Source organism: Mirounga leonina, unplaced genomic scaffold (genome assembly GCF_011800145.1).
Source record: "Mirounga leonina isolate KUSES-001 unplaced genomic scaffold, KU_Mleo_1.0 Mir_488, whole genome shotgun sequence".
Classification (NCBI taxonomy): domain Eukaryota; kingdom Metazoa; phylum Chordata; class Mammalia; order Carnivora; family Phocidae; genus Mirounga; species Mirounga leonina.
Window position 1 is genome coordinate 11,992,883 of NW_023270777.1, and position 25,954 is coordinate 12,018,836.

Below are 25,954 nucleotides of genomic sequence, written 5' to 3' on the forward strand. Positions count from 1 at the left end.
TTTCCCCAGCACTGCTCCGTCCAACAGCTCTCCCCACAGGCATATCAGCATGATGGGGGCAGGAGTGTGTTGTTTGGTATCCCAGAGTCAGATGGGGCCCGGAATGCTACAGGACAATGGGCTCCCCCTGGCGAGACACCAGGGCAGCACCCATTGCCTGCTGGCTGGCACGTGGGCGCAGAGCTCCCTGGTGGAGGGCATGGGTTTGGGTCTCAGCTCAGGACTCAAGCTGCTGGGAGGGTGGGCTGAGGGCCGGGCGGCCACACTTTGCCCGGGCACTTCAGCCTAGGCAGAGAAGAAGAAGAAGGGCCACTAGGCCAGCGCTAATGGCCCCAGTTGCCCTGCAGGTGTGGTACACACAAGGTCACGGATGCGGAACCAGGCTAGCTCTGGGGCTACTGTGGTGGTAAGGAGGCACCTGGCTGCTGTTACTCAGTTTCTCCAGTTGGTGAAACGGACCGAAAAACTGTGAGAAAGCCCGGAGAAACCACAGGCACACATGTGACATTTATAATAAATATATACCGTGTACTCTGAGAGCCAAGAGGAAAGGCGATCAGGATGATCTGATTACGAAGCAAACAAAGAAAAACCCTCAGAGACCGAGGTTTCAGGCAGATTCTGCACACCGTCCCACAAGGGCAAAGCTACAGAGCACCCACGAGCCTGCGAGCCCTGGTGCTGTGGCGAGGAGCCGGGCGGGGGGGCGGCACTTGGGACAGGCTGCCGCCGCTCAGCCAGGTTTTGCACATTCCTAGCCTGCCCGGGTCCTCACGCTGAAGCCCCAAGCAAAAGGGGCCCGGCAGCCCCTCAGCCCTACCTGGAGCACGTAGCCCTCCCGGGCGCTCTGTTCCCGGCCCAGAGCCACCCTCAGCTGGTCCTGCAGGAGCCGGTTCTGCTCCAGAAGGTCCGAGGCCTCCTTCTGGCTCTGCTCCAACTGTGGGCAAAGAGACACACGATGTTAAGCACGGCGACGGCGAGGCCTAGAATCCGCAGCACACACGGCCTCCCGGGCTGGCCTTCCACGTGGCCACGTTTCAGTGCACGCGCTGATGTGGTCTCCCCCTGAAGCATCTGGGACTGAAGGTTCCGGCTCAAGCCGTATACGACAGCAGCGCACTTGTCGCCCAGGGCACCCACGTAATTCCCACATGCCCCTAAGGATGTGATGAGCAGACCCCACCAGGAAACGGGTGCTTTGCGCCTGTGTCAGAAGAAGACCACCCTGCTGGGTCCTTCCGGTTTCCTCAGTGTGGGCAAATAGGCCAGTGCTGCCTCGGGGCGGCCCTCCCTCTAGGCCCTGCTGCAGCTTCCGCTGAAACAGCTCCTTCTGACCACTTGTATATAATGGATTCCACACAAAATTCTGTTTGCGGGAAGGGTTCCACGAGATGGGCAAAGCAAGCAAGCTACTTCACGCCCTTCTTGCTTTCAGTGGCTTTGAACTGAGTCATCCATCCATGCACCTCTTCCCTGAAGCCTCCCTCAGGTGCCTACTGGATGCTGGCTTGTGGGGGCCGCCCCGCCCCGCCGGGGGGCAGAGTGCAGCCAGGCTCTGCTGGGGGCGGCACTGGGACACCTGGCTTTCACACTCTGCTGTCTGTGACAGATTCATGGTCCAACGTGTGACCTGCAGGCCAGCAGGCCCGTTGTCACAGTTTAGAGCGATGTTGAGTTTGAACTTTTATTGCATCTTGCCTTCATTATTATATTAATGCGTGTAGAAATGGGAAAAAATTAAGAGTGCTGGTGCTAATGATAAATGTCAGCCTCATAAATTTAACAGGAAAAAGATAAGTGAGGGCAGGCCAACGTGGCCATTCTTCGGCTTTCGTTAGCTACTTCTGTAAAGAACTCACTTGGAACGTACTGTTGAGTGTTCCTAGAAGGCCAGTGCGATGCTGTACCCCCTCATCCAGGAAACTCACTTTTCAGATTGACAAATCCACTACCAAGTTTCCCAGATTTGATTTCTGGATATGTTACAAATGCAGGGCCTGGCCCACTTATCTCTGCATCCCCACAGGGGCCCACTCTGGTGCTCAATGCATGATTCAGGTCGGTGGCATGACAGCAATCGTCTGCCCAGCCTGCCAGGCTCATACCCCCCAACCCCCCAAAAGGGCCTCTGTTTCACATCTCAAATATTCCTCAACATCCAGGATCCAGCCTCTGCCTACTGCTGCCTGACCCGCACCCCCCTCAGATCCCATCAATGGTTACTGGGTTGCTGCAAAAGCTTCGGGGCTCATGTCTGCCTCCAAGCTTTGGCCCCTTTGACCCAGGGCCACCCACTGCATACGGAAAACTAACTCTGCTCATGCCCTCTCCTGCCTCAAATCTCTAGTTCATGCCTGTAACAGGGTAGGACAAAGTCCCCACCTGGGTCCTGCATCCCATTGGCCTAGTCTCTGGCCACCCCCGGCTCTATATGGCAGTGTCCCCACTGCATGGCAAACACCTTTTCCTTCTGGAAAGGCCTGGCGCCCCCTCCCTGCCACCCTCCATGACGTGGCACCCTCCCATACCTCTTGTGCCTGCACTGTACTCTAAGAACCTGTCTGTGTGTCTGTCTCCTTGAGTGGTCTGGGCCACATGTCCCTCAGTATTATGTGGCTGACCCACTCAGGCCACCACCAGGTACAGTGGGTGCTGGGGAAGGCTGCTGCACAGAACCCCGCCACCTGTCTGCCCATTACCTCCTTCTCCAGCAGAGTGGTCAGCTCGTGAGCGGCGAGGCGGTCACTTCCATCCTCGGAGGAGGACAGGTGCAGGGGGGCAATGGGCACTTGCTTTTCTTCCCGGAGAGGAGTGGTCTCCACCTGATGCCACCGCTGCTCGATCTCCACGTGGACGTTCTGTGTCTTGAGGTCGGCAGTCACAGGCAGCCCTGGGCTGCGGTCAACCTCCATCCGCAGGGCCATGTCGTCAGCGGCCGGCCCATCCGTGGCATCGAGCATCCCGAAGCGCTTACGGCGCTCTTCCCGCCGCCGCGCACGCTCCCGCTCCAGCTCGCCGGCCTCAGCCTCGGGGTGGGCGTCAGAAGCCCCCGTGGCGCGGGCCCTCTCCTGAGCCAGGGCCTGCTGAATGGGGCGGAACTCAGCCCAGTCAAAGGTCTTAGAACGGCCCTCCCGCCTCCGCTCCCGAGCCCGGCTCCTCTTCTGCTCGGGGTCTGGCTCTCCGCGCTCCGCCTCTGGCTTCTCACTTGGCCTCGGGCAGGTCTCAAAGGAGGAGCTGCTCCGGTTCTTTTCCTCTGGCAGTGAGCTGGGGGCAAGGGGCAGAGAGCCTGTGAGGTGTGGCTCCTGGTGACAGCCACCTGCCCTGGAGGATGCCCAGCGCCACCACTTTCTCTTTCTATGCGGCTACGGTTCCCACAGGAGAGGGAAGGAAAGGACACTTTGCCTTTACCTGTGTCCCTTCCATAGGGGAACCTAAATCGGTGCTGAGTGGGGACAAGAAAGGAAGAGCCACAGATGGCTCAGAGTTTCCAGTCTCGGACCTCAGAGGAACCCGAAAGAGATGCTGTCGGAGAGTGTCACGACACAGTCTCCATCAGGCTGCACTGGGCCTGGCCACCATCTAAACGAGATCATGAGGGAGGCCACCCTGTGGCGTGCGTGCACCGGGCGGTGCTGACAGAATGGATGAGACCAACCACTTCTCCCCAAAGGCTCGAGGCTTTTTTAACAAGTGGTAAATAACCCAGTCAGGTCTGCATTTTAAGAAACCCACCCTGGCGGCTGGTGTGACAGATGGATCACAGCATGAAAGGCCTGAGACCACCGTGCCCTGGTGAGAGAGATGGCCCAGGTGGCACCTGGGTGCCTGCACCACGTAGTGGCCCACCCCGTGCAGGTGAGCAGGGAGCGGATTCAAGGGCACCTCTCCCTGCCCAGTAAGGAGTCCATGCCTTTGTCCAATTTGCCCCAAAGCAAAGATTCCTAAAGAGGATGCCCCCCGAACAGCGGTGAGGCGGGAGCATCAGTCGTGGTGGTTTGAAGCCCCGGCTGGAGCAGAGTGGCCTCTGGTCCTGCCCAAGCCGGCAGAACAGAGTTGGAAGCCACCCAGGGTGTCGAGGGCCAGCGAGGGTGGTGCTGTGGGGTGGTGGGCTGGGGCACCTGTCTTTAATTTTCTTTTTTTTTTTAAATAGGCTCCAGGCCTAGGGCGGAGCCCAACGCGGGGCTTGCACTCATGACCTTGAAATTAAGACCTGAGCTGAAATCAAGAGCCGGACGCTTAACCGGCTGAGCCACCCAGGAGCCCCAAGGAGCGCCAGTCTTTAAATGGGAGTCAAAGAGAAGGGAGCCTGGGAAAGAGGCACCCAAGGGAACGAAAAATGGTCATCATCATGCTCTGGGCCATCTGTCTCAAGTGCCTCAGGGTGGTGGGACCCACAAGCTGCCAATTTAAGACCACATGCACACCTGAATAAAAGTTCTCCAGAAGAGATCTTCCAATGCCACCGAACTGAGAGCTGACCCCGGCTTCCAACCGTGTAGGGCATTACGACCACATGGACAGCTGGGGGCAGCAGCCCCGGCTCTATGACAGGGAGTCCCTCCAGCCCCAGGCAGGAAGCCCCTGCCACTCCCCACCACCGACGCAGGGAGACTACAATACATCGCTCAAACCTGCCCTCTGACCTTTGTATTTGACTTGGCCCTGTAAGCACTAAAAAAGTCCAAATTTTCCTCACACTCTAAAAGCCCACATAAAACCAGCAGAAAGGCTGAAGACAAACTGGGGGAGAGTGAGGAGCCCCTAAGTTTCAGATACACTAATTCTGAAGTAAATTCTAGTCAGGAAGACAGTCACTAAGCCAACTGTCTGACACAAATGAAAGACGTGGTCCTGGTGGGCCTGCAGTCCCCGCACGGACCCAATGTCTGAGTGTGGCAGGGAACCGTGAAGCTCACCTTGGGACATATGTGCACGTGCATATGCTCAAGTGTGTCCTCCACCCCTGTTCTGAGGCCAACGCCACATGCCGGCCCCGCGACATCCCAAGCTGACTTCCTCCAGCCAGGCCCCTCAATCCCTGCAAAGGGCCAGGCCCTCGTGGAGCAGCTGGGGCCGGCCAGGACACAGCAGGCAGGGGAGGGCTGGCGGCCAGGACAGGACCTCAGGTCCCCTCATGTCCACCACCCAAGCCACTGGGCAGCAGCCCTGCCAGAGAACCCCGAGCTGCCTTTCTTGCTTTGCTAGGGAGGCATCCTCAAGGTTGGCCTTACAAAGCTTTGGTCTCTGCTCCTGGCTGGTCTCTGCTCCAGGGGCCCAAGGACAGCCCCTGAGGCTGCCCATGAGGACAAGAGCGCCCCATTCATCTCCGCGAGCGGGACGCACTGCACTAACAGATAAGCTCTGCTAACAGGACACTTGAGAACTTGTCCTGGCCACCAACGCCTGGTCTTACTGACAGGAACAACAACCAAATATTCTGTTCACTTAATAAACGAAGGAATGAACAACAATGTCAATACACACAGGACAGAAGATTCTGTTCCTATCTTCTTGCTCAAACAGGTGCAGTGTCACTAGGAAGCAGGCAAGCCCTTGACAAAGTTCTGGCGTGGCCGCAGCCGCCCCAGGCCACTGAGGGGCATACAGTGGGCCCTGGGACGCCACCCCAGGTGTGACCAACAACACAAGAAAGACACTTGAAGAATCATGCAAAGTACATGACCTGAAGAGTGTAAACGGGAGGTTCTCAGAACAGGTGAAGGCTCTGAAGCCTTCAGTTAAGGACGTCAGAGTTCTGGGCATTGTGGAACCAGCCCCCTGCACCAGAATCTTCTCTTTCTCTTGAACTGAAAATAGCGGGTTTCTAACCTTCAGGGCAGGAGGAGGAAGGCATGTGGCACATCATGAGGTGTACAAACCACAGAGACCCAACGTGAGGGGAGAACAAGATTTCCAACCCAATTCTAGCACCGAGTCTCAAAGAAGTTTTTCCTGGTTGCACAGAAATCCAACAGACGGAGGCGTGGGGCAAAACGACCAAGAAAAAGACATGTCCTGACGGCCTGTGAAGGCGGCATCCAGGGCTGCCCTTACCCCGCCGCCAGCAAGGCCCAGCGCCTGGGCTGGAGGGGCTTCTCCCACTAAGTTCAGTCCCGACAGGGGCACAAACGCTCCTTGCACACACGGCTCCACTGGCCAGGCTTAAAGGAGGAAAAGGTCACCTGAGGCAGAAAAACCAGGACGCCAGAGGGAGACTGAGCGCGGCCAGCCGGCAATGGGACAAAGGAGGGAAGGAAGGGGGCTGTGCTGGAAGAGAAGAACCACAGACCATGAAGGAGCGAGGTGGTGGCTGGCAGGGAAGGTGGCTCCCACAGGCACACCGGCTGTCTTACCTCGTCACGTCTGGAGCAGAGCTTGGGTGGACGTGTTTCATGATGGTCTGGATCCAATTCCGCCGGATTCCAGAGGTCATAGCAGAAAGAGTGAATTCGCCCTCCTTCGTCTACACAAAAGACAAGCTGTCATCAGGAACTGTCCCCTCCCTGCCCCCAAAGGACATCCTGTAGGGAGAACAGCAGCCAAGTAGGGGGCTGTCCCAGGAGCATTGTGTATGCCCTCCTCGAAGAAAAGTTGGAGAGCAAAGGAAATAGCAAATCTGCTTTTGTGGCTGACTCAGCCATCCTCCTCTCTGTTTCCTGTGTGCCTACAACGTCCCTGGTCCCCGGATGGCTCGCCCTGCTCCCTCAGGGGCTCACAGACTAGGGGGAAGGAGAGAGCACGACCCGAGAACAAAGCCCGTGTGTGGGGAGCAGTGGGAAGGGGCCCCCAGGCCGGGGACAGCACCATCCCAGGCCCAGCAGCATGCAGGCAGGCACATCAGGTGCACAGGGTGATGAGAAGGAGAGTGGCAGGCACGGGACTTGGCAGGCAGGCTTGGCCCTATGGGGGCCGCATGTGTCGGGCTGAGAAGAGGCAGGGAGACCTGCTGGGCTGCCGCCAGGGCAGTCATAGTTAGATTTAGCATGGTGACAGAGAAGAGGGAGGTTCTGGGGCGGTAAAGGAGGTGGTATGCAGTCCTCACTCATAGGATATGGGAGTGGAGGGGGCTGCTTTTACACAATCCGTGGACTGCACGCCCCTGACCTGGGTGCAGACCTGGGGACAGGAGTCAAGACGGAGGAATACGCTGGTGGTGGCTGAGGGAGAGGAGTTGCACTATGTGGGGACAGAAGGCGGATAGGAGGGAAGGGGAGCCAGACAGGGGCTGAGAGTGGGCAGCAGGGCCAGCGAGCGGAGAGGTCTCTGGGCTGCAACCCTTGTGTCACTGAGCCACGCGGACAGGCAGCACCCAAAACAAGAGGGGCATGAAATGCAGGTGGTGGTCTCCTGGAGGCCACCTCCCTGCTCCTGCACCACGGGCTCCCATGTCACAGAAGTGAGGGTGTCAGTACCGTTCCCTAGGCTGCTCAGGCTACTGACCAACAGGCCTGTGAGACACGTCAGCTAGTCAGCTGATAGGAAGATGAAGTCACCAAGATGGTTTTGGGATGGACACTGGCACAGCCAGGGGCCAATATCTGAGACCACAGGCTGGCTTAGCATGCTGCAAAGCGCAGCTTGGACCTGACCTCATCATCCACCTCAGGCCCCCGCCGGCACCCCCAGTCGAGACGGCCAACAGCCCATGGCCCAGCTCATCTCTCCTTCACCACTTTCCCCTCCGTGCAAGCCAAGCGCAGGGCTGCTGCCTCAGGGCTCTCTGGAGCACCGGCCCCTCGTGCCCCAGGACCAGCTCCCCCGCATCCTTGGCTCCTCGGCTTCCTCCCACTCCAGTGTGGGGTTTCTGCAGTCTGACCTCAGCAATCTGGACATTCCCTCCCACGAGCTCCTCTCTCACCTGCAGACAGCTCTTTCCCAACCAGGTGCACGCTCATGGCTGCCTGTCTCATGTTCTTAGGGAGGCCTCAAACGCGGCACGGCCAGAGCTCCAGAGGCTCCCCTCCTGCGAGGCCGCCTCTGCCGCCCGCACAAGGCTCACCGCGCTGTGGGGTGCAGCCCCTCACACCTGCCTCCGCCTTCCCCTGGCCAGAGCCACAGCCCAGCTGCTCTTTCACCATGGCCCTTCCCACCACTTTCTGTGCCTCTCACCGCCTGGCCTTCTGCCTCCACCTTCCTCTCCTTTCTAAGTGCGCTGAGTATCCTGCTGGATGGGTCTTACTAAGGCACAACTGCCTCAGTGTCTTCCAACACATTCCAGGGCTTCCCCCAACCTCAGGACAAGACTGATTCCTGACCCAGCACGCAGGGCTCCCACGGTGCTACCCTCACCTGGCTTCTGCACTCAGCTACCTTGTGGGTGCCACTAAATCTGGTGGCCAGGCAAGAACACGGCAAACTCAGCCCTCCAGCCTTGCCTCGCGAGATCCTAAAGCTCCTTCGTGGTCCAGGCTGGGCCCCTCCTGAGACCCACTCTCCCGCACTGGAAGCAATCTCCCCTGGCGTAGAACTCTGAGTCCATGGGGCTCATGGAAAAGCATCAGAACTGGAGCTAAGCTCACATTGCCCCGCCCAGGGTAAAGTGAAGAGGGGTCTGACTGACAGCTGAGATCCGCTGGGGAACACAGGTGACTCAGAAATGACCTCGTCTGTGACGGGGAGAGCAGGTGAGTTCTCAGAGAAAACTCCAATGCTGTCTGACATGCTGGCTTACCGAGCACGTCTATTCCTCCCGCAGGGACAAGGGCAGAAGAGCATCACAGCAGGGCAGCCTGGGCCACCAAGATCCACCAACTCACGCCCTGGCCCTGAGGCCAGGCCATCAGTGCAACCTCCAACCAGGCCTTGGTGTCCATGCAGTTGCCCTGCATGCAGGCAATGCCATGACCAGTAGCCTGGTGGGCTGCCACCTGGATTTCTCCTTGTAATAAACTCACCGGCCTGTGGGTCTGAACCTTGGTCTCCTCTGGGTTTGGTTAATACAAGTTAGTCCCAAGGTGCCTGATCTACTCTTGAGTCCAGAAATACAACTGAGTTTCTGGACCCAAAGACCTAAAGAAAAGACCCCGTTAAAGGCAACCCAAGTGGAGTTCTGGCTCCCCGTGAGAAACTGAGTCCCAGGTGGCAGCTCTGTCCGGCTGCTCATTAGCACACGCTCCCAGGGCTCTTGTGAGGGAGGAATTAGCTTTGCCCAAAGAGAGGTCTGGCCTTTGTCCCAGCTCCTGGGAAGTAACCTGTGAATCCTTGTTATTCGGCGGGGGGGGGGGGGGGGGGCCTGGCCGCTCCAGAAAGACCAGCCATGAAGTGAGAGAGTTGGGACTTTGTGACACATGAAATCAGCCGAGTTCTGCGGAAAGGGCTAGAAACTGCATTCGACTACATGGACAGTAACTCAATCTTCGGTAAAGCTCTGGCCACCGACTCGGGTGAGCTTCCTGGGCTGGAAGCTCTGGGTACCGCCACACATCACCCAAGAGGGAAGGCATCCCCGAGGACATAGAAGGTTTGCGCTTAGGGCCATCCCAGTACAATTCTCCATGTCTCTTACTCTACTTTGTTCTGATTTGTATCCTCTGCTACAAGGAAACTACAATTGTTAAGTATAGTGCTTTCCTGTGTTCTGTGAGTCACTCTGGCTAATTCTGGAGCCTGAGGGCGGTTTTGGGTACCCCTTGATCTTGCAGTTGAGGACTGTGCCCTAACCTTGAGCCTGACTGCCTCCAGGTAGCCCTTGAGCCACCAGCTTTAATGAAATGACCCAGGAGAACCATTTCATTTCTTTAATCAGATTCTTTTTTTTGGGGTGGGGGGCAATGCCTTGCTCTCCTGAGTCCCTCATAAGACCGTGGGGAAAAAAGACTTCTCAGTGGATGAATAAATGTCCAAATGAAGAATAAATGAGTAAAAACCTAGTATTTAGGTTTAAAAGGCTTAACACTTCTATTCTTATTTCCCATATCCCATGTTCTTCTCAAATGCCAGCATTTAAAAAAGAAGAAAATGGAAAGAACCTTCGGTAACAGAAAGCTTCTAAATGGTATTGAGAAGAAAGATGCTAATGCCTAATTTTTTGTTCAGATCACAAACTGGGGTTGGGAGGAGGTGCTAGGGACAGAGGAAGCACAGGTCAAGGCACCAGTGTTGACGGCAAAGAACGTGGGCCGACCAAGCCTGTGGGAGGTCAGACTTGCCCACAAGTGTCCCTGGACCAAGACATCAGGTTCTTGGAGAAATGTTTCAGCAGGTCAAGCCCGTGTCCCCCACCCCCAAGCCTGTCTCCAAACTCCACCCCAGGCTCACATGTATCTGAAAGCCATAGTTTCTCTGGACTGGATACTCTGTGACATCGTAACACGTAGACAAGTCAATTTCCCCGTCCAAGTCAGCCGCCTACAGAGAGAAAGTAAAAGTCAACACCTAGACAAGCGAATTTCCATGTTAGCCTTATTTTTAATGGGCACATACACTGATGAGTAAGGATACTGACTATCCTATACTACCTGGAAGCATCCATGCCATGTCCCTGTGCACCCTGCCAAAGATATCCCATGCCAGTGGTTCTCAAACCTGATGTTGGGACTCTTATATTATTAAAAATTGAGGACCCCGAAGAGTTTTCACTTATGTGGCTTTTATCTATTGATGATGATATTTAGCATATTAGAAATAAACTAGAAAAAAGTAAAGATATTTGCTCCTTTAAGAACACAAATAAACCATTTTATTTTTTCATAAAAAATATTTTAAAAAGTCAGCAATGGATTTTTGCAAATCTTTCTTTAAATGCTTGGTTTCCAAGGAGAGCTGGATTCTCACATCTGTTGCTACATTCATCCTGTTTGATATATCGTTTTGAATGAAGTATGGTTGACCCTTGAACAATACGGGTTTGAATTCTGTGGGTTCAGTTATACATGGATTTTTTCTGATGTAGTACAGTACTGTAAATGTATTTCCTCTTCTTTATGATTTTCTTAATGGCCTTTTCTCTAGCTTACTTTATTCTAAGAATACAGTATATGATATACATAACATGCAAAATGTGTTAATCAACTGTTTGTGCTGTTGGTTAAGGCTTGTGATCAACAGTAGGCTCTTAGTTCAGTTTTGGGCGAGTCAAAAGTTATACGCAGGAAAAAAAAAAAAAAGTTATACGCAGGTTTTCAACTGCAGAAGGGGATGCACCCCTAATCCCTATGTCTGTTCAAGGGTCAACCGTATGTGAAGACTGTCCAACCTTATATAGATACAGCCTGGAAAAGAGAGACGTATTTTAATAGTCATTTCTTTCTTTTATTCCAGTTTTGTTGAGGAATAGTTGACATACATCACTGTGTAAGTTGAAGGTGTACGGCATGACAGTTTGACATACTGTGAAAAGTTGTACTTTCTTAAAGGTTAACTGCAAAGTGGAATCTGAAATCCTGTGAAAGGACTTTCCATACTATTATATTAAAATGCATGGTTTTTTGCTGTCCTCTGAATGGACCTTTACCCGTGTGTGATTTTGTAATTTATGTACTGGTCATTTGGAAGACGTCAAGTTAGGCGGATCTTCCCCAGGTTGACACATTTCATGACACAAGCTCAAAGCATGATAGGATCAGCACCTATGCTGTCAGGACAGTCTGTAAGGAAAGGGAAGCTGTCAAGTCTGTGACGGGGAAAACACATTTTCCAAAGTTCCAAATGCACTTGAAAGCTCAAATTGTATTGCTGGCAACAAACTGTCAGTTGTTTTCCTTGAAGGAACAGACTCACTTGGTTCATTTTTAAGAAGGTGCCAAACACCCACAGTGAGTGAGCAGTTTGTGTCTCAGTTGCTCTCTCCAGTACAGACAGTACTGCACGAGGAGAAGCCACCAGAAGGCGCAAGTGCTTTCCCACGAGGCACCCCTCACACTCCAGTATGCAGCAGAAGTGACTCAGGCTCACTGTCGATTTTGAATCATAGAATACAGAAGAGTATTCACGAACGGAGACTTTTAATGGCATCCTAATTTTATGACAATGGTTCTGAGTAGACCAGGCCCCCGAAAGGGCTCCAGGGGTCCACAGACGACACTCTGAGAACTGCTGGTCTAGGCACAGACTACTAACCACACGTGCTCCCGTGTTCCCTGATGTCAGGCTGCAGCAAGGGCCTGCTGCCCACATCACTCTCATCTACCTTGTATCACATCTTTCCACTGAAGTCCATGAACAACTTCCTTTTTCTGAGGTTCACGATATGTAAATATGTATAACCAGCCTCCTAATGACAGATATTTATATTCTTGCCAATCTTCTGCTATTACAAAAGTGCAGGAATGACCAACCTTGGGCACAGATCTTTTCCTATAAGTGGAAATATATCTGAAGAATTCCTGGAGTGGAATGCAAGGCAAAAGGTAGGAACACAGACTTGTCAAATTGCTCAAGAGATGGTATTTTTTTTTGGCGAAGAAAACAGAGCCTCTTCTGGTTGGTCTTCAGCCATGGGATCAAGACAGTCAACCGGGCCAACCAAGTACATTTGTCACATCCCATCTTTGTCCAAAAGACAAGGGACAAGATTTAGTGCCTGCCGTTCCCTCAAGAGACTCCATTCTCCATGAAATCTTTGTAGAAAAAAACAAAACTGCTCATCCTGAGTTTTAAACTAAGACATCTTTCAATGTTTTTCAAAGAACAGAGAAAAGAGAAGCCACTGAAACACACCACCCAGGCGCCTAAAGCAGGGCCTCAAGACAGCTCAACGTTTCAGGAAGAATCAGTCACGAGAACATCAAAAGGCGGTCACACTATGCTCAGCCTTCCCACCAAATCTAGACCGGGAAGCCCAAGACGGCAACTTGGACACCTGTCGACAGACAGGAGGGGACTTGAGCCCGAAGCAGCAGCCGCTGGACCCCTTTAGCTGTCTCCACAACCACGAAGGAAACCAAGACACTCACCTCCTCAGCTGCCGAATCCCTGTAGTATCTCAGACTTTGATCAGCAAGGACAAACCAGTGTTTCTTCCACTAAAAGGGAAGGGAAAAAGCAGACTCAACTAGAGTAGAGCCCCACATTTCCTGCTCCCAGGTGATCCACAGCCAGAGTCCTGGGGGAACCTCGCAGAGCACAGGAAAAGCAGAGGGCAGGCGGCCCCTCCCACGAGTGGCAGACACACACAGGACTCCGCTCAGGCCGCAGGCAGCCATGCGCACATGACCTCAGGGCACTTGCTAAGCTGCGGCTCCCCCGTGGCCAGGCAGCATGGAGAGCTGGGGTGGGCCGCAGGCTATGGGCTCTCTGGAACCCACAGTGCTGTGCCTGGTGAAAAGTGCTTCGCAGTCCTCAGTCTCAACTCCAGAGGCTGCAGACAGGGGGCTGGGCCCTCAGAGCTGAAAGGTGGCTGTGGAAACAGCATCTCCATCCTTCAGGGGCTGCCTGTGAGCCACGGCCACTGGGGGCTAACCAGAGGGGCGCGCCCACCTGCAGCCAGCAGGAGCAAACCAGCCAGCTAGCTTCCCAAGTCTTCACTGTGAGGAGCAAGGAGGGAGACTTGAGTCTTCAGGCAAGGCCAAGGGGATTGATATGGAGGAGAGAGAAAAAGAGGATGTTTCGGCAGTCGCTCAGGAGGCACGAGGGGGAGCTCAGGAGGGCAGGATTTCGGGGCTTCTCTCAGTATGAACTAGCAGGCTCCTCTTCATGCCTTCTTGGAGGCCTGGCCTTCCAGCCCCAACAAGGGTCGAGGTGGGGCTGGCAGGTCCAGCTGCAAGTGGCTCTTCCTGCTTGAGTCTGATGACAAGAATGCACCCCACTGGCTCCTCCCAGGACTGCAGCTGAGCTGGAATCTCTGGTAGAGTCTAGAAGCCCTGGGCTGCTGTCCACTTGGCCGGCCTTGTAAGCAACCACAAGCCAACCACACAACCAGAGGCTCCTGGGGAACTTTTAGGAAAGATCACCAGGTAGGGAGCTAGTGTTATAGGACACTCCCCTGGCCTGAGGCCGAGATCCCTGTGGGGTGCAGGAGGGCGATCTCCTCCAGAGGCCCCCACCCCCCACTGCAGAACGGAGGGTGGGGGAGGCTGTGCACCTCCACGTCCCTGAGGAGATGGGGGTCTCGGCCACACCACAGCCCTGGCCAAGACGTCACGCCAGGGTGGGGGATCGAGCCAGGGTTCCCACACCTGCCGGGGACGAGTTGACCTAGCACCTGCTCCCCACTGCCTCAGGGGCCCCAGCAGCCCTCCATTCTTACCTGGCCGTCCTCATACTGCTTGGTCAGCCAGCCTTTCTTGAAATTCAGCAGGTCGGGCTAAGAGAGGGAGGAAAAAAAAGAACAGTTCAGAAGAAAGGACACTGATATCCCAGTTGTGGGGAAAGGGTGACTGAGGGGCAGGCATTTCTGTCCAGATGAGGTGGGCGGCAGGAAAAGGGGTTTCTCCCCTGCCCGCAAACACTCTGCAGACTCGCATGTCTTCGAGGGAGGAGATGCCGGGCTCGGCGGGCTGATGAGGAGGAAAGGGCACGGCCCCAGCGCCCCGTGAGCAGCAGAAGCTGGGCGGCCCGGACGCTCTGAGGGAAGCCCCTGGCTCCGTAGGCAGCAGCTGCCTGGCAGCACAGAATGACCTGAGGGAGAGCTGTTTCGTGTTTCCCATGAAGGGGAAAATCTGCAGTGAGCACTAAAAGAAGAAATCAGAAGTTCTCACAGAAGCCACAGGAAGACTGAGAGAGGAAGCCTGAAGAGCAGAGCCCACGCACAGTGTTGAGCAAAGATGCAGCAGCAAGCCTGCTGAGGCCTTGAGGCCGCGTATCGAACAGGACTGGCTTTAGGCTCCAGTTCCCTGCAAGATGCAAACCCCGGACAGCTGACAGGAAGGCAGGGGGCGCTGTCCCTGCCGGGCTCTCCTGCACCAGTGTCCCTGGGCCTGCGGAGCCGCGGGAGGAAGCACCTGAGGACCATCTGCAGCCCAGCTGGGCCTTGCTTGTGTTTCACGCCTGGACACCTGTAAAGCTGGCGCCTAAAGAGAGGGGGATCCAGGGGCGCCTGGGTGGCTCAGTCGTTAAGCGTCTGCCTTCGGCTCAGGTCATGATCCCAGGGTCCTGGGATTGAGCCCCACATCAGGCTCTCTGCTCAGCGGGAAGCCTGCTTCTCCCTCTCCCACTCCCCCTGCTTGTGTTCCCTCTCTCGCTGTGTCTCTATCAAATAAATAAATAAAATCTTTAAAAAAAAAAAAAAGAGATGGGGATCCTCCTTCCCCTCGCCCCACGTGCTTGCTCTCGACGTCCCTACAGCTGTCTTGACCAGAAATAGGCTGTGATGTCTTTCTGTATTTGAAGGACTGGGGTGGGGGGAATTATGAGAACAGGTGTACGGTGGCAGGACCACCACCAGCAACACGTGTTCTGGGAGTCTCTGTTCCAAACCTCTGAGCCACGCCTAGACTCAGGGGAAAACCCACTTCCTGCAGGTAAGACGGCCTCCTAGCCTCGTTCCGGCTCATGCCAGTGTGTGGGTGGTGGCTCCACACCCTAGGGGAAAAGTGGCAGCCACCGTAGGCTTCTCAGAAGGCTGCGGAGCCCCAGGTCCCCCTGTGAGCAGCTGTCCTTCACTCCCAGGGCCTCTGGTGGGCCGCTCTCAGCTCCCTGAGGGAGCGATGGTCCCATCTGACCATGCCGCACCCGCACCCCCACAGCTGCAGCTCAAAGGACCTAGGGCAAAGGCCCTTCTCCTTCTGCGGTGAAACACCACAAACAAGGCCAGGGCTCCCAGCTAGAGGAGGCTCCTGTCTCCAAAATGTCACTGAAACACACCCAAAACAAGAACAGAGGTTCCTTGCTGTGGCCCCGGTGCCCCGAAGTCAGGATTTTGCTGTCTTGGCCAAGTGGCCTGTACCGGGCACTTCAGAGCTCAGGATGCCCATGGAGTCCAAAAAGGGGAACGAAACCCAGCATCTGCTTCCCACGCACAGACACGAAGGCCGGTGCAGAGGGGACAGGCAGCACAGACGCACGGACATAAGCAGACAGTGACCCCAAGTGACAGAAGCGGCAGGAGCAGCGTCTCCAGGCCTCGGTACGCAGGCGCCTGGGCTCACCGTCAGGGAGGACTCCGTGGACCTCCTGTCCAGTGACTTGGCTCTTCGGTGTGGAGACAGGGGGGAGGCCGAGGTGTCCGTGAGAGGAGCTGTGGGGGCTTCGTTGGGGAGGTCCTGTGGCAGAGAGCGCCGCCAGTCAGTACAAGCCAGTACACTGAGGCGGGGAGCAGGGAGACCAGCAGCCAGAGCTGCGGGAGGGTCAAGACTGTTCCCAGGCGAGGACGAGAGCACTCTGTCTGGGCTCCCATGGCAGGTCTGGGCCAGCGTGGGGACCGGAGCCAGAGTGCCGGGACTCCTCGTCCAGCGCCACCTGCTTCACGCAGCGGGTTCAAAGACGCGCCAGTTGCTGGAGCGGCCTTTTCTTTCAGATGCACTCGTCACCATCACTCTCCTGGACCCACCCCCGTCCCCTGGCTTCTCGGGGTCACAGAAGGAAGAGCCCCGGACTCTGTGGCAGCCCGCAGCAGAGCACCTCATACGCCCAGAGAGAAGCTGGGGAGGAAGATGAAGATCGGACACAGCAGGGCCACGAGACGCGGGTGGGCTGCCCGGGAGGAGGAGGAGGGTTCAGAAGAGGGATCTGCCCGTGGGCTGAGTAGAGAAGCGAGGGCTGTGGCCGCCACTCGGAAGAAAGAGGAAGGAAGGTGCTCAGCCTCACGGCTGGGCTGCCTCAGAGAAGAAGAGAGCAGCTCTAGCTATGACCTGGGGATCTGAGGATCGCCAGACTAGCCTTTAGCAGAAATGGATGAAGTTCTGACAGGAAGATGCAGAAGACAGGCCTTGCCCTCAAGAAAGTCACTCGCTGGAGGAGAGGAGAGACACGAGCAAACAACTGGGAAACGAGAGCGAGAAGCCCAGCAGCCGTGCGTGCACGTGTGTGTTTGGGGGCCCCGTGAGAAGGTGTGGGGCCACATGCCAACTGTGCCCCCGTGGCCGCACGTGGCCCTGCCCGGGCCCCAGGCGCTCACCCGTTTCCTGGGAAATGCCCTCTTCTCGCTACGGCCCTGGCGAGTGTCACCTGATGGTGAGGGCCCGGCTGACGAGTTAGTCTCCATGTGCTCTGCCTTCTCAATGTCCAAGGCCTCAAATTTCTCAATGACCTGGGACCTCCTGCAAGAGAGGACACGAGGCTGCTGAGGGGGAGACAGGGTCCCCCCAACAGCCTGAGGCGGGCTTGGTCTTGAGTTGCAGAGGAGCTCCTTCAGCCGACACTGCCGTGCCGGACGCATCCCAGCCTTCCCTGGGCCTCCCCTTTTGCAGGGTGTGGAGGCTGTGCACAGCACACTTGGCCGGTTCACCTGACACCCACCCCCCCCAGCTCCCTGTCCCACCACCGTGGAGGGGAAGCCGTGCAGGGGTTGGCAGCAGCTCAGGGCCGGGGCCTTCCCCTTCCCAAGGCCGGTCCTTGACCTCTGACCCCGACACGGGAGGCCCCTGCACAGTCTGTTGACACGCTTGGCAATCACACAGCTCCCTGCCTGGCCCCCTCTCCTGAGCCACAGACATGACCAGAGGCAACCACCACCTCAGAGGGTGACAGTCTCCGTCCTTACATTCATTCCTCAGCAGATCATGATGCAGCCCCCACCCCAGGGCACCCAAAACTTAGCAAGAAAAAGGCCCATGAATTAACATTGTTTCTGCCAACAGTAACAAGAATCAAAAACCAAATTAAAACAAAAAACAAAGCAAGTTGATTTCGTGTGAAAAGGCCGGCGCATCATCAGGCCATCTACGGCTGGAGACGGAGCTGAGATGGGAGCGAAGCAGGCGAAGGAAGGGCGAGTAACGTCATACAGCCACACAGCAGGAGGAGGTGGAGAGGGGCAAGACCTGAAAGAAAAGAAGGCTGGAGAATGAATACACAGAAAGGGACGGCTTCTTAAATCAAATAATGGTAAATCAAAATTATTCAAAGAATTAAAGAAGCAAAAACCCGAGGTGACTGCCGAGAGGGGGACACCATCCTTGTCCCTGAGTCACAAGGAGTCGCAATGGTGGCTAAAGGAAGGGAGGCCGGGGGAGCGGGGGGGGGGGGGGGGGCTGAGCCTTGGGTGTTGTTTAAAAAAGGGAGAGGGCCCAAGTGGGAGTCACTTGTACTAAGCCCACTCACCAAACTGAGACTTGGTATCTAAATTACAGTTTCAACCTCTCCCAAGAGTGGAATCTTAAACCAGTCCATCTGGAGTTACCTGGTCAGCACTGGTGAGGTAATCTGCCCGACAGACCCCAGCTGTTCCCCAAAGGAAGGTGACCTTGCCTGAAACAATGCTCTCTTTGCCAGGAACTTCCTTGCCCCACCCCATTCTGCCTATAAAAACTTCACTTTGTACAGCTTCTCAGAGCTCCTTTCTGCCTGCTCAATGGGATGCTGAATCAGTGAATAAAGCCAATAAGATCTTTAAAATTTCCTCAGCTGAATTTTCTTTTTACAGATTTGATGGCAGTGGTGGGACCTGAAGGAAACTTCAGACAGCCTGAGGACAATGAGAAACAGCTAGCTGTGGTACCCATGAACCCTCTGAGTTCTTGGTCTTTCTTGCCATTTCTCAGGGCCACAGGAAGTTCCTCTTGGTTCTGAGCTCTGCTCTCTTGGCATTGAGCTCCTGATCTAATTGGCTTTCTACGGTCCCCCCCTTGACAAGACCATGGTGTGGCTAGTTCAGTCTGCAATTCTCCATTTGACTGGAACCCCCAGTGCTCAGATTCCCTGTTGGGGACTTCTAATAGTTCAGTCTGCAGTTCCCCATTTCATGGGAATCCCGGTCCCTGATGCCCATTCGTTGGGGTCTGCTGGTTCAGTACCTTCCCAAGTCCGCAGCTCCACATTGAGAAGTGCTGGTGGTGCACACAAAGCCTTTTACTGGTTAGTACCATCGCAGTTACTGCTGGTATGTTAAGGTGTACACAAGGTAAAGGCTATTGCGGATGAGAATCTCAAAAGCCAAAAGCTACAAAATTGATGGGCACAGGCCGAGCACTTAAAAACCTATTAGAGCGTTTGCCAGCTAACTCTAAGACTCCTGTGTTAGGGTAAGCTGATCATGCAACGGACACTACAGCGATACTGGGTTACCTGCCAACCTCAAAAAAACTTCCGTGCAACAAGTACGCTGTAAAACATCACACAATTCCTAACCCAGCAGCATATCCCTTTAGGTATTAATTTGGCTCTGGGAGACTCAAAAGCTTAGTTAGAAGAAATGGGATCTTTAAATTCCAGAGTTGAGGGGCACCTGGGTGGCTCAGTTGGTTAAACATCTGCCTTCGGCTCAGGTCATGATCTCAGGGTTCTGGAATGGAGCCCCATGTCGGGCTCCCTGCTCAGTGCGGAGTCTGCTTCTCCCTCTGCCCCTCCCCGCCCAGCTCGTGATGGCGTGCACGCACTCTCTCAAATAAATAAAATCTTTAAAAAAAATAAATTCCAGAGTTCAGCATACTGACTTCCAGCACACCTACTTATTTTATGGCTAAGAACTATAGTCCCAGAAGCTATAGATATCTACAAAAATGCAAAATCTTGCTAAAGATAACCTAGAATTACAATGGCCAATATGGGAATATTCCAATTAGACAAGATCATTTATTTAAGAAGTATACTTAAAAGCAAGGGTTCCTAAATCAAACAAACAGAATGGGTACCTATTTTAATTGGTATGCAGAAGCTTCCAAAGCCTTCAAGATTCCCAAACAGTTTCACTGAAAGTTTTGTTGCAAAGGGTAATGAAAAATTAAAGACACAAAAGATATCTAAAACACCACCTAAGGCCTCCCCCTTACACCCTCCCAGGAGTATAACATCAAAACACTGGCCCAGACATCAGCATATCATTTGTAACCAACTGGGCCATTAGAAAAAATTTTGTCCTCAAACATTTTGGATAAATCCTTCAACACCAACTTGAATGCCCCCGTATCTGTCTTTGAAGGAGGCCCCCGTATGGACTCCTCCCAGAGTTGGTGGGACTCTGAGGGATTTTCTGGTAAACTGCTATGTTATTCTCTTAAACAGCTAAGGGAAACTAAAATTAAAATTAACGAAAAATCTTGCCAAATTCTGGTAGGTACCAGAGGCTACAGAGGGGATCCTGGGAAAACTGGTAGAAGCCAGAGAAAAGTGGGAATTCATACCAGAGCCAGCTCTCCTGAATCGCCATCTGTAATGCCCAGTCGAAACATAACTGGTTCTTGATCCTTTCTTCCTCAAGGACAGCTACTGCCTTCTTGCTTGTCTTGTTTTGTGTCCTAAGAACCTGGCTTGGTTTTCCGCCTGAATGGGACATGCAGGTTGCTGGTTCTTTCTTTTGGCTATCTTTGAGAGTAACTCTGGATCTTGGGAAGATAGTAAGTATCCTTTTATATCCTCGTGGGGTCCCCTCTTACATGGAAGGGGGGCTGTTCAATACTGTCAGAAACATTTACTCTTTGTCCTGGCTGAAAAGTGACAAGATATTTTAAAAGGAGTTTTTAAATAGCTCTGTGGTCAGAAGTTGGCCAAACTGGAAGCTGATAATCAGAGCTTGATAGGAAGTTTTCTTAGGCCTTCTTCCCTAAGCTAAAATGAAATGATGTACCCAGACGAAAAAGCATCTGAAGCCTCTGTGAAAGGATTTATTAAAACATTCCACAAACAGTTCCAAATCCAGAACACAGAAATCTTTTGATTTCCATCTTAGCTGGAAAGCTCCTCCCTGATATAAAGAAGCAAACTGAGGATGATGTAGTTGGATAGGTGGATCAAATTATGGTATCATTTAAGTTGCAACATAATTCTTTGAGGAATTAAAGCAACTGTCCACATCTTATAAATCTTCACAAGAGATTCAGCTCCAGAAACAACCTGAAGTCCAACTCTTTTTTTTTTTTTTTTACCAATACCAAAACCACCCCAATAGATCTCTAAAGGCTTCTCATTATTGTGAGAATTTGGGCCTTAGAAAACAAAAGTCCTTCTTGGAAGCATTTACATTCTTTCCCTGTGCCTCTGTGATGTAAATGGTCTACCTGGTCTTCTCTGGGACCTCTTATATAGGCCATCTCTTTGAAATACAAACTTCAGGGAGGGAATTTTATCAGAAAAACTAAAGAGGGAAAGGTTATTTGGAACAAAGGTAAATGAAAAATCTTAAATGTCTTCTCCACAAATATCATTAAAAAGCTTTAGCCATTTGACCAGGTAAACTTATTCATCTGCCAGAAACACAATATGAATCCAACTTAGAACTAGGGCATTTTGTGTTACTGTATCTGTCGATGGCCAACACTGTAGAATGGAAGCCTTAAGGTGTGTGTGCATGTGTGTGTATTTTCTACCTATGGATAGTATTGCCAAAATTAATTTGTAAAAGAGCTCTACTTAATTAGCTTCAAGAAAATTAAGTGCTTATATGAATTACATGTATACTCATATATACATACATTTGAATATATACAATAACATTCTACAACTTATAATAGAAAGTAACCCAATGCTTTCAGGTTCATGTGATCTACAAATATTCAGTTTTAATGCTGATTTGTTAGTTAAAATAGACATGTCTTCAGAGTTATCAACATTAACTATAGTATGTACCTACAACTTTTATTCTATCTGGGTTTACTAGTCAAATCAGCTCATGCTGTCTGTGTTACAAACTTTTTCAACAAGAATAATAACATAGGATGATGGCTGACATTGTCCAAATGTTTCACAAAGCTTTCATGGGTAGTTGAAACAGCTGATCTATGGACTAGATATATATAAGTGAGATATGCATTTTTAGGTGAACTTTTCAGCAATACTTATATTTTTGGCATGTCTACTTAAATGGTTTCCCCAAATCTTTTTGGTAAAAATATCTTAAGAATTTTACTAAATTAAATTAAACGATGAAGTCACTGACTGACTAGATCATTTCCAAATAAAATACTGAAACATTAATTACTGAATATAGGCTCACTTACTTTTTTGCTTTCCATTATATACAGAAACTAAAGATACTTCGGTCTATTAGTAAATATGTTTTGTGCTACACTGAAAAATCTATTATGAGAAAGCATGTTTCCAAAAGATACAAGATGTATTCATAAATTTGCTAAGCTGCAGAATGCTAAGTGTTTACTACTTTATTTTCATGAGAAATTAAGGTTTTTAAGGGTTAGAAATTCTAACATATGTAGGATGTATGTTTTTGGTAAGAGAAGATACAAAGAATGGAGATCCATTTTTGTTGAGGGAAAAGAAAGTAATTTTGTCCTAACATGAGACTGGTTATTGCAGAATGGAGAAGAGAAAAAAATCAGGACAAAATCAGAATGTAAAAAAGAAAATTGGAGAAGGTTTGTGAAAAAGAAATCTTGGGCTGACTAATGTTTTTTTTTTTTTTAAAGATTTTATTTATTTGACACAGACAGTGAGAGAGCACAAGCAGGGGGAGCAGCAAGCAGAGGGAGAGGGAGAAGCAGGCTTCCCGCTGAGCAGGGAGCCCAATGTGGGGCTCGATCCCAGGACCCTGCGATCATGACCTGAGCCAAAGGCAGACACTTAACAACTGAGCCACCCAGGCGCCCCTTGGGCTGACTAATACTAAAATGAACTTGAGTGTAAAAAAAAAAAAAAAAAAAATGAATTTTAATATCAAAAGTAAGGTGGTACAGTATTATTATTTGGTTTTCTCTGTTTAAAGGACAAAATTTTCTTGGTCTGCTATTGATAAGAGACTGAACATTTTTTCTTTACTTTTTAAGTAATCTGCTGAGAAAAAAAGATGTTGTGTCTTATCAAAATAATTTCCTGTGTTTCACATTGTCTTTATCAGGTCTTTGATTACTGAAGAAAACCGAGTCTCCTTTATTAAAGGTTTTGTTGTTGTTGTTGTTTTTTACAGTTATGTAACTTTCCGTATATGCCTATAAAGTCTGTAATTGTCATGTTGGCCAAATGATAACTGAGTATTGTTTCACAGTGATCTAAGATCCTATGGGACCAAGTGTCTTAAAACCTTCTGATATTTTGACAAGCTTCCCCAAAATGTAATTCTAAATGAAGTCTTCTTGACCTAGAAGTAACTTTGGGATTTTTCAGAGGATCCCTGAAAATCCTAAAAGATTTGTTCCCTCTTCTTGTAGAAAAAGAGATATTCACTAATTAGGCTTATTTGTTATGTTACATTACATGGGCAGCATTATCAAATAAGTGATACTAAACCTTTTCAGGTTCTGATATGTCCTGATGCAAATATTATCAGTCATAATTACAGCTGTTACCTTAAATGTTGAATATCACAAAAATAACCAAATTTCTTGTTATTTCCATTACAGTGTACTCTCATCTGATCTTTAACTATGGGCATTTTTAAGTCTTTTGTCACAGAGAGTTCTTGTTTTACTCTCATGCTTTTACAGAAGTGTTTGTGGAAAGGACTTTGACAAGTAAAGATTTCTTCCCTCCTTTCTTTTTCTTTTTTTTTTTTTTAGAGAGGGAGAGAGAGAAGAGGGGAGAGGCAGAGGGAGAGAGAGAATCTTAAGCAGCTCCACGCCCAGCATGGAGCCCGACACGGGGCTCGATCCCACCACCCTGAGATCATGACCTGAGCTGAAATCAAGAGCCGGATGCTTAACCGACTGAGCCACCCAGATGGCTCCAAGACCGTAAAACTGAACTGGGGAAGAATTTCTAGACTAATGAAAACACTGGATTCAAGCAGAACAGGTATTCATTACAGAGGACTGAATGAACTGAGGATAATTATAATTTTACATAACCTTTTGTGTAAAACACTGCTAGTTCCTTAGTGTTTTGTTCTGTAGATTTAGAGAAACCTTTTCACTTAAGTGATCTATGACCTATAGCAATTTGGTAGGGCATACCTTTGTAAACAAAGATGAAACATCTACTTTTTCTCCTTACCTGATCCCTCCAGAATTTGTAAACTCTTGAGTATTCTTTTCATGGCAATATACTTGGTTATTTGTATAAGTTCAATAAAAACCTGTTCCCCTTGTAACAGGGAACAACTGGAAACACTGGCTATATTACCAAGGCTTTGACTGGAATGTCTTATTTTAGAGATATGCATAGACTCAAATATGACCAAATAGCTTTAAGGAACTGCTTAGAAAAATCGGGCTGGTACCTTGCTTATAGGGTTCCTGGCAGCCTTCCAGGTGAGTACAGAAAGTCACTTCCTGGCAGGCCTATGAACCTCAGAATGTTTGGGGGGAAACTCTGAGAAGAGAGAAATTCACCCAAACTATAGGCACTGCAGGTAAAATCTATTTTTTTATTTTTTTAAAATTTTTTTATTCTTATGTTAATCCCTATACATTACATCATTAGTTTTAGATGTAGTGTTCCATGATTCACTGTTTGTGCATGGCACTGCAGGTAAAATCTAATGGTGAGTCCTTGGTTTGGCTTGCTGGCCTCAGAGAAGAATTCAGTCTGAGATTCCTTATGCAAAATTCCAGCAAAGCAGTCTTAAAAAGGGCTTATATGGTCAATCACTATTCTTGCTGCACTTATAAAATCAGGCCGTTTAATGCAAACAAAAGTAATTTTACTGTGACTATCTTTAAAAAAATGGGAATAACTGCAGAGAGAAAAACTGTGTTTGCATCTCTGTAGATATTAGATTCTAGGCTGTAAGTATCTTTGAGGTTTTGTTCCATACCTGTATATCAATAACCTGGACTGGCTCCTGAATTCTAGTTTTTGTAAATATCTGGCTTTGACTGGGATGCCTGGGTGCTCAGTTGGTTAAGCGTCTGCCTTCGGATAGTTCATGATCTCAGGGTCCTGGGATCGAGTCCCGCATTGGGCTCCTTGCTCGGTGCAGGGCCTGCTTCTCCTTCTCCCTCTGCTGCTCCCCCTGCTTATGCTCTCTCTCTCTCTCTCTCTCTGTGTCAAATAAATAAAATCTTAAAAAAAAAAAATATCTGACTATGACTCTCCAAACATAATTATTTCCTATTTTCTGCCATCCTTCTGATTTGGAATGACTAAGAATAAAGACTGCCCTGAAGGGCTATTCCAGGTCCTCCTCACCCCCCAGATGGGAACCAAACTTCAGGGAGTTGAACCTTGGGTCTGCATCTCCCAACTGAAAAGGGCCCCTTCAGACTCTAGGAATTACATAGCAGCTGGAGACCTCAAAATCAGATTGATTAGGAAGGAGCTGACATCAAAGTGGACAGCTTCCACCCAAGATGCTGGATCAAGACTTCATTCTTTAAACATGAAATGAAATTCTTTCATCTTCTCTTTCCTTTACTCTGGCACTGGTCTGGAAAGAAAGCCGACATCCCTATCTCTCAGGCCATTACTAAGGGAGGACAGGGGGTTGGAAAATCTTTCAGATTGCTGGATTTATCATAAAAAGAGCTCTTTACCTGTCCATGATACTAGAGATCCCCTGGTCCTCCCTGTGACCAATTTCTCTTCTATTCGCAATGGACCCCCTGACCTTAGGAGTCACTTACACAATCTGACTTTTACAGCCAGAACATCCAGTGCCTTGTTTTCACCTTTCTACGATTATAACTGTACTTGCCCAACTGGACACAAATTCCTAAGCAGATCGTAGTACATTTGTATTCCCATTGTTCTTGTGATTACCTAAATCAGATCTGCCCCAAATATAAAAAGATCTCACCAGCAGTCCCCATCTCTGCCAGGCCAAAGTTGTTCTTCAAATAGGTTATCCCCTGATTATCCTGCAGCTAAACAAGGAAATGTCTGTGCTGTGGTCAGTGCCACTTACCACACCTAGATTAACACTTCTGGGAAAGTTGAAACTCAGCTACGTAAAAATCACTGAAAAAGCCACTTCACTTAAAAAAAAAAAAAAGTGACTCCTTCAGTGGAGGTCTTTCTCTGAGTTATTTGATTTTGATTGGTTTGGGTCTTGCGGACCATGGATCCAAACGCATTCCAGACACTGGGAATTATC

General features: G+C 50.8%; 1 protein-coding gene across 1 annotated transcript in view; it reads right to left on the minus strand.

The window, feature by feature from the left end:
- The window catches only part of MPRIP (myosin phosphatase Rho interacting protein), a 142,287-nt gene that overhangs the window by 26,214 nt on the left and 90,119 nt on the right, over window positions 1-25,954 (minus strand). The window contains exons 9-16 of the mRNA XM_034989311.1: window positions 16,994-17,135; window positions 16,026-16,139; window positions 14,186-14,242; window positions 12,894-12,962; window positions 10,258-10,347; window positions 6,354-6,463; window positions 2,700-3,264; window positions 821-937 (exon numbers count right to left, since the gene is read on the minus strand). Of these exons, the coding sequence (XP_034845202.1) occupies window positions 821-937; window positions 2,700-3,264; window positions 6,354-6,463; window positions 10,258-10,347; window positions 12,894-12,962; window positions 14,186-14,242; window positions 16,026-16,139; window positions 16,994-17,135 (1,264 nt within the window). The remainder of the gene's footprint in view (window positions 1-820; window positions 938-2,699; window positions 3,265-6,353; window positions 6,464-10,257; window positions 10,348-12,893; window positions 12,963-14,185; window positions 14,243-16,025; window positions 16,140-16,993; window positions 17,136-25,954) is intronic.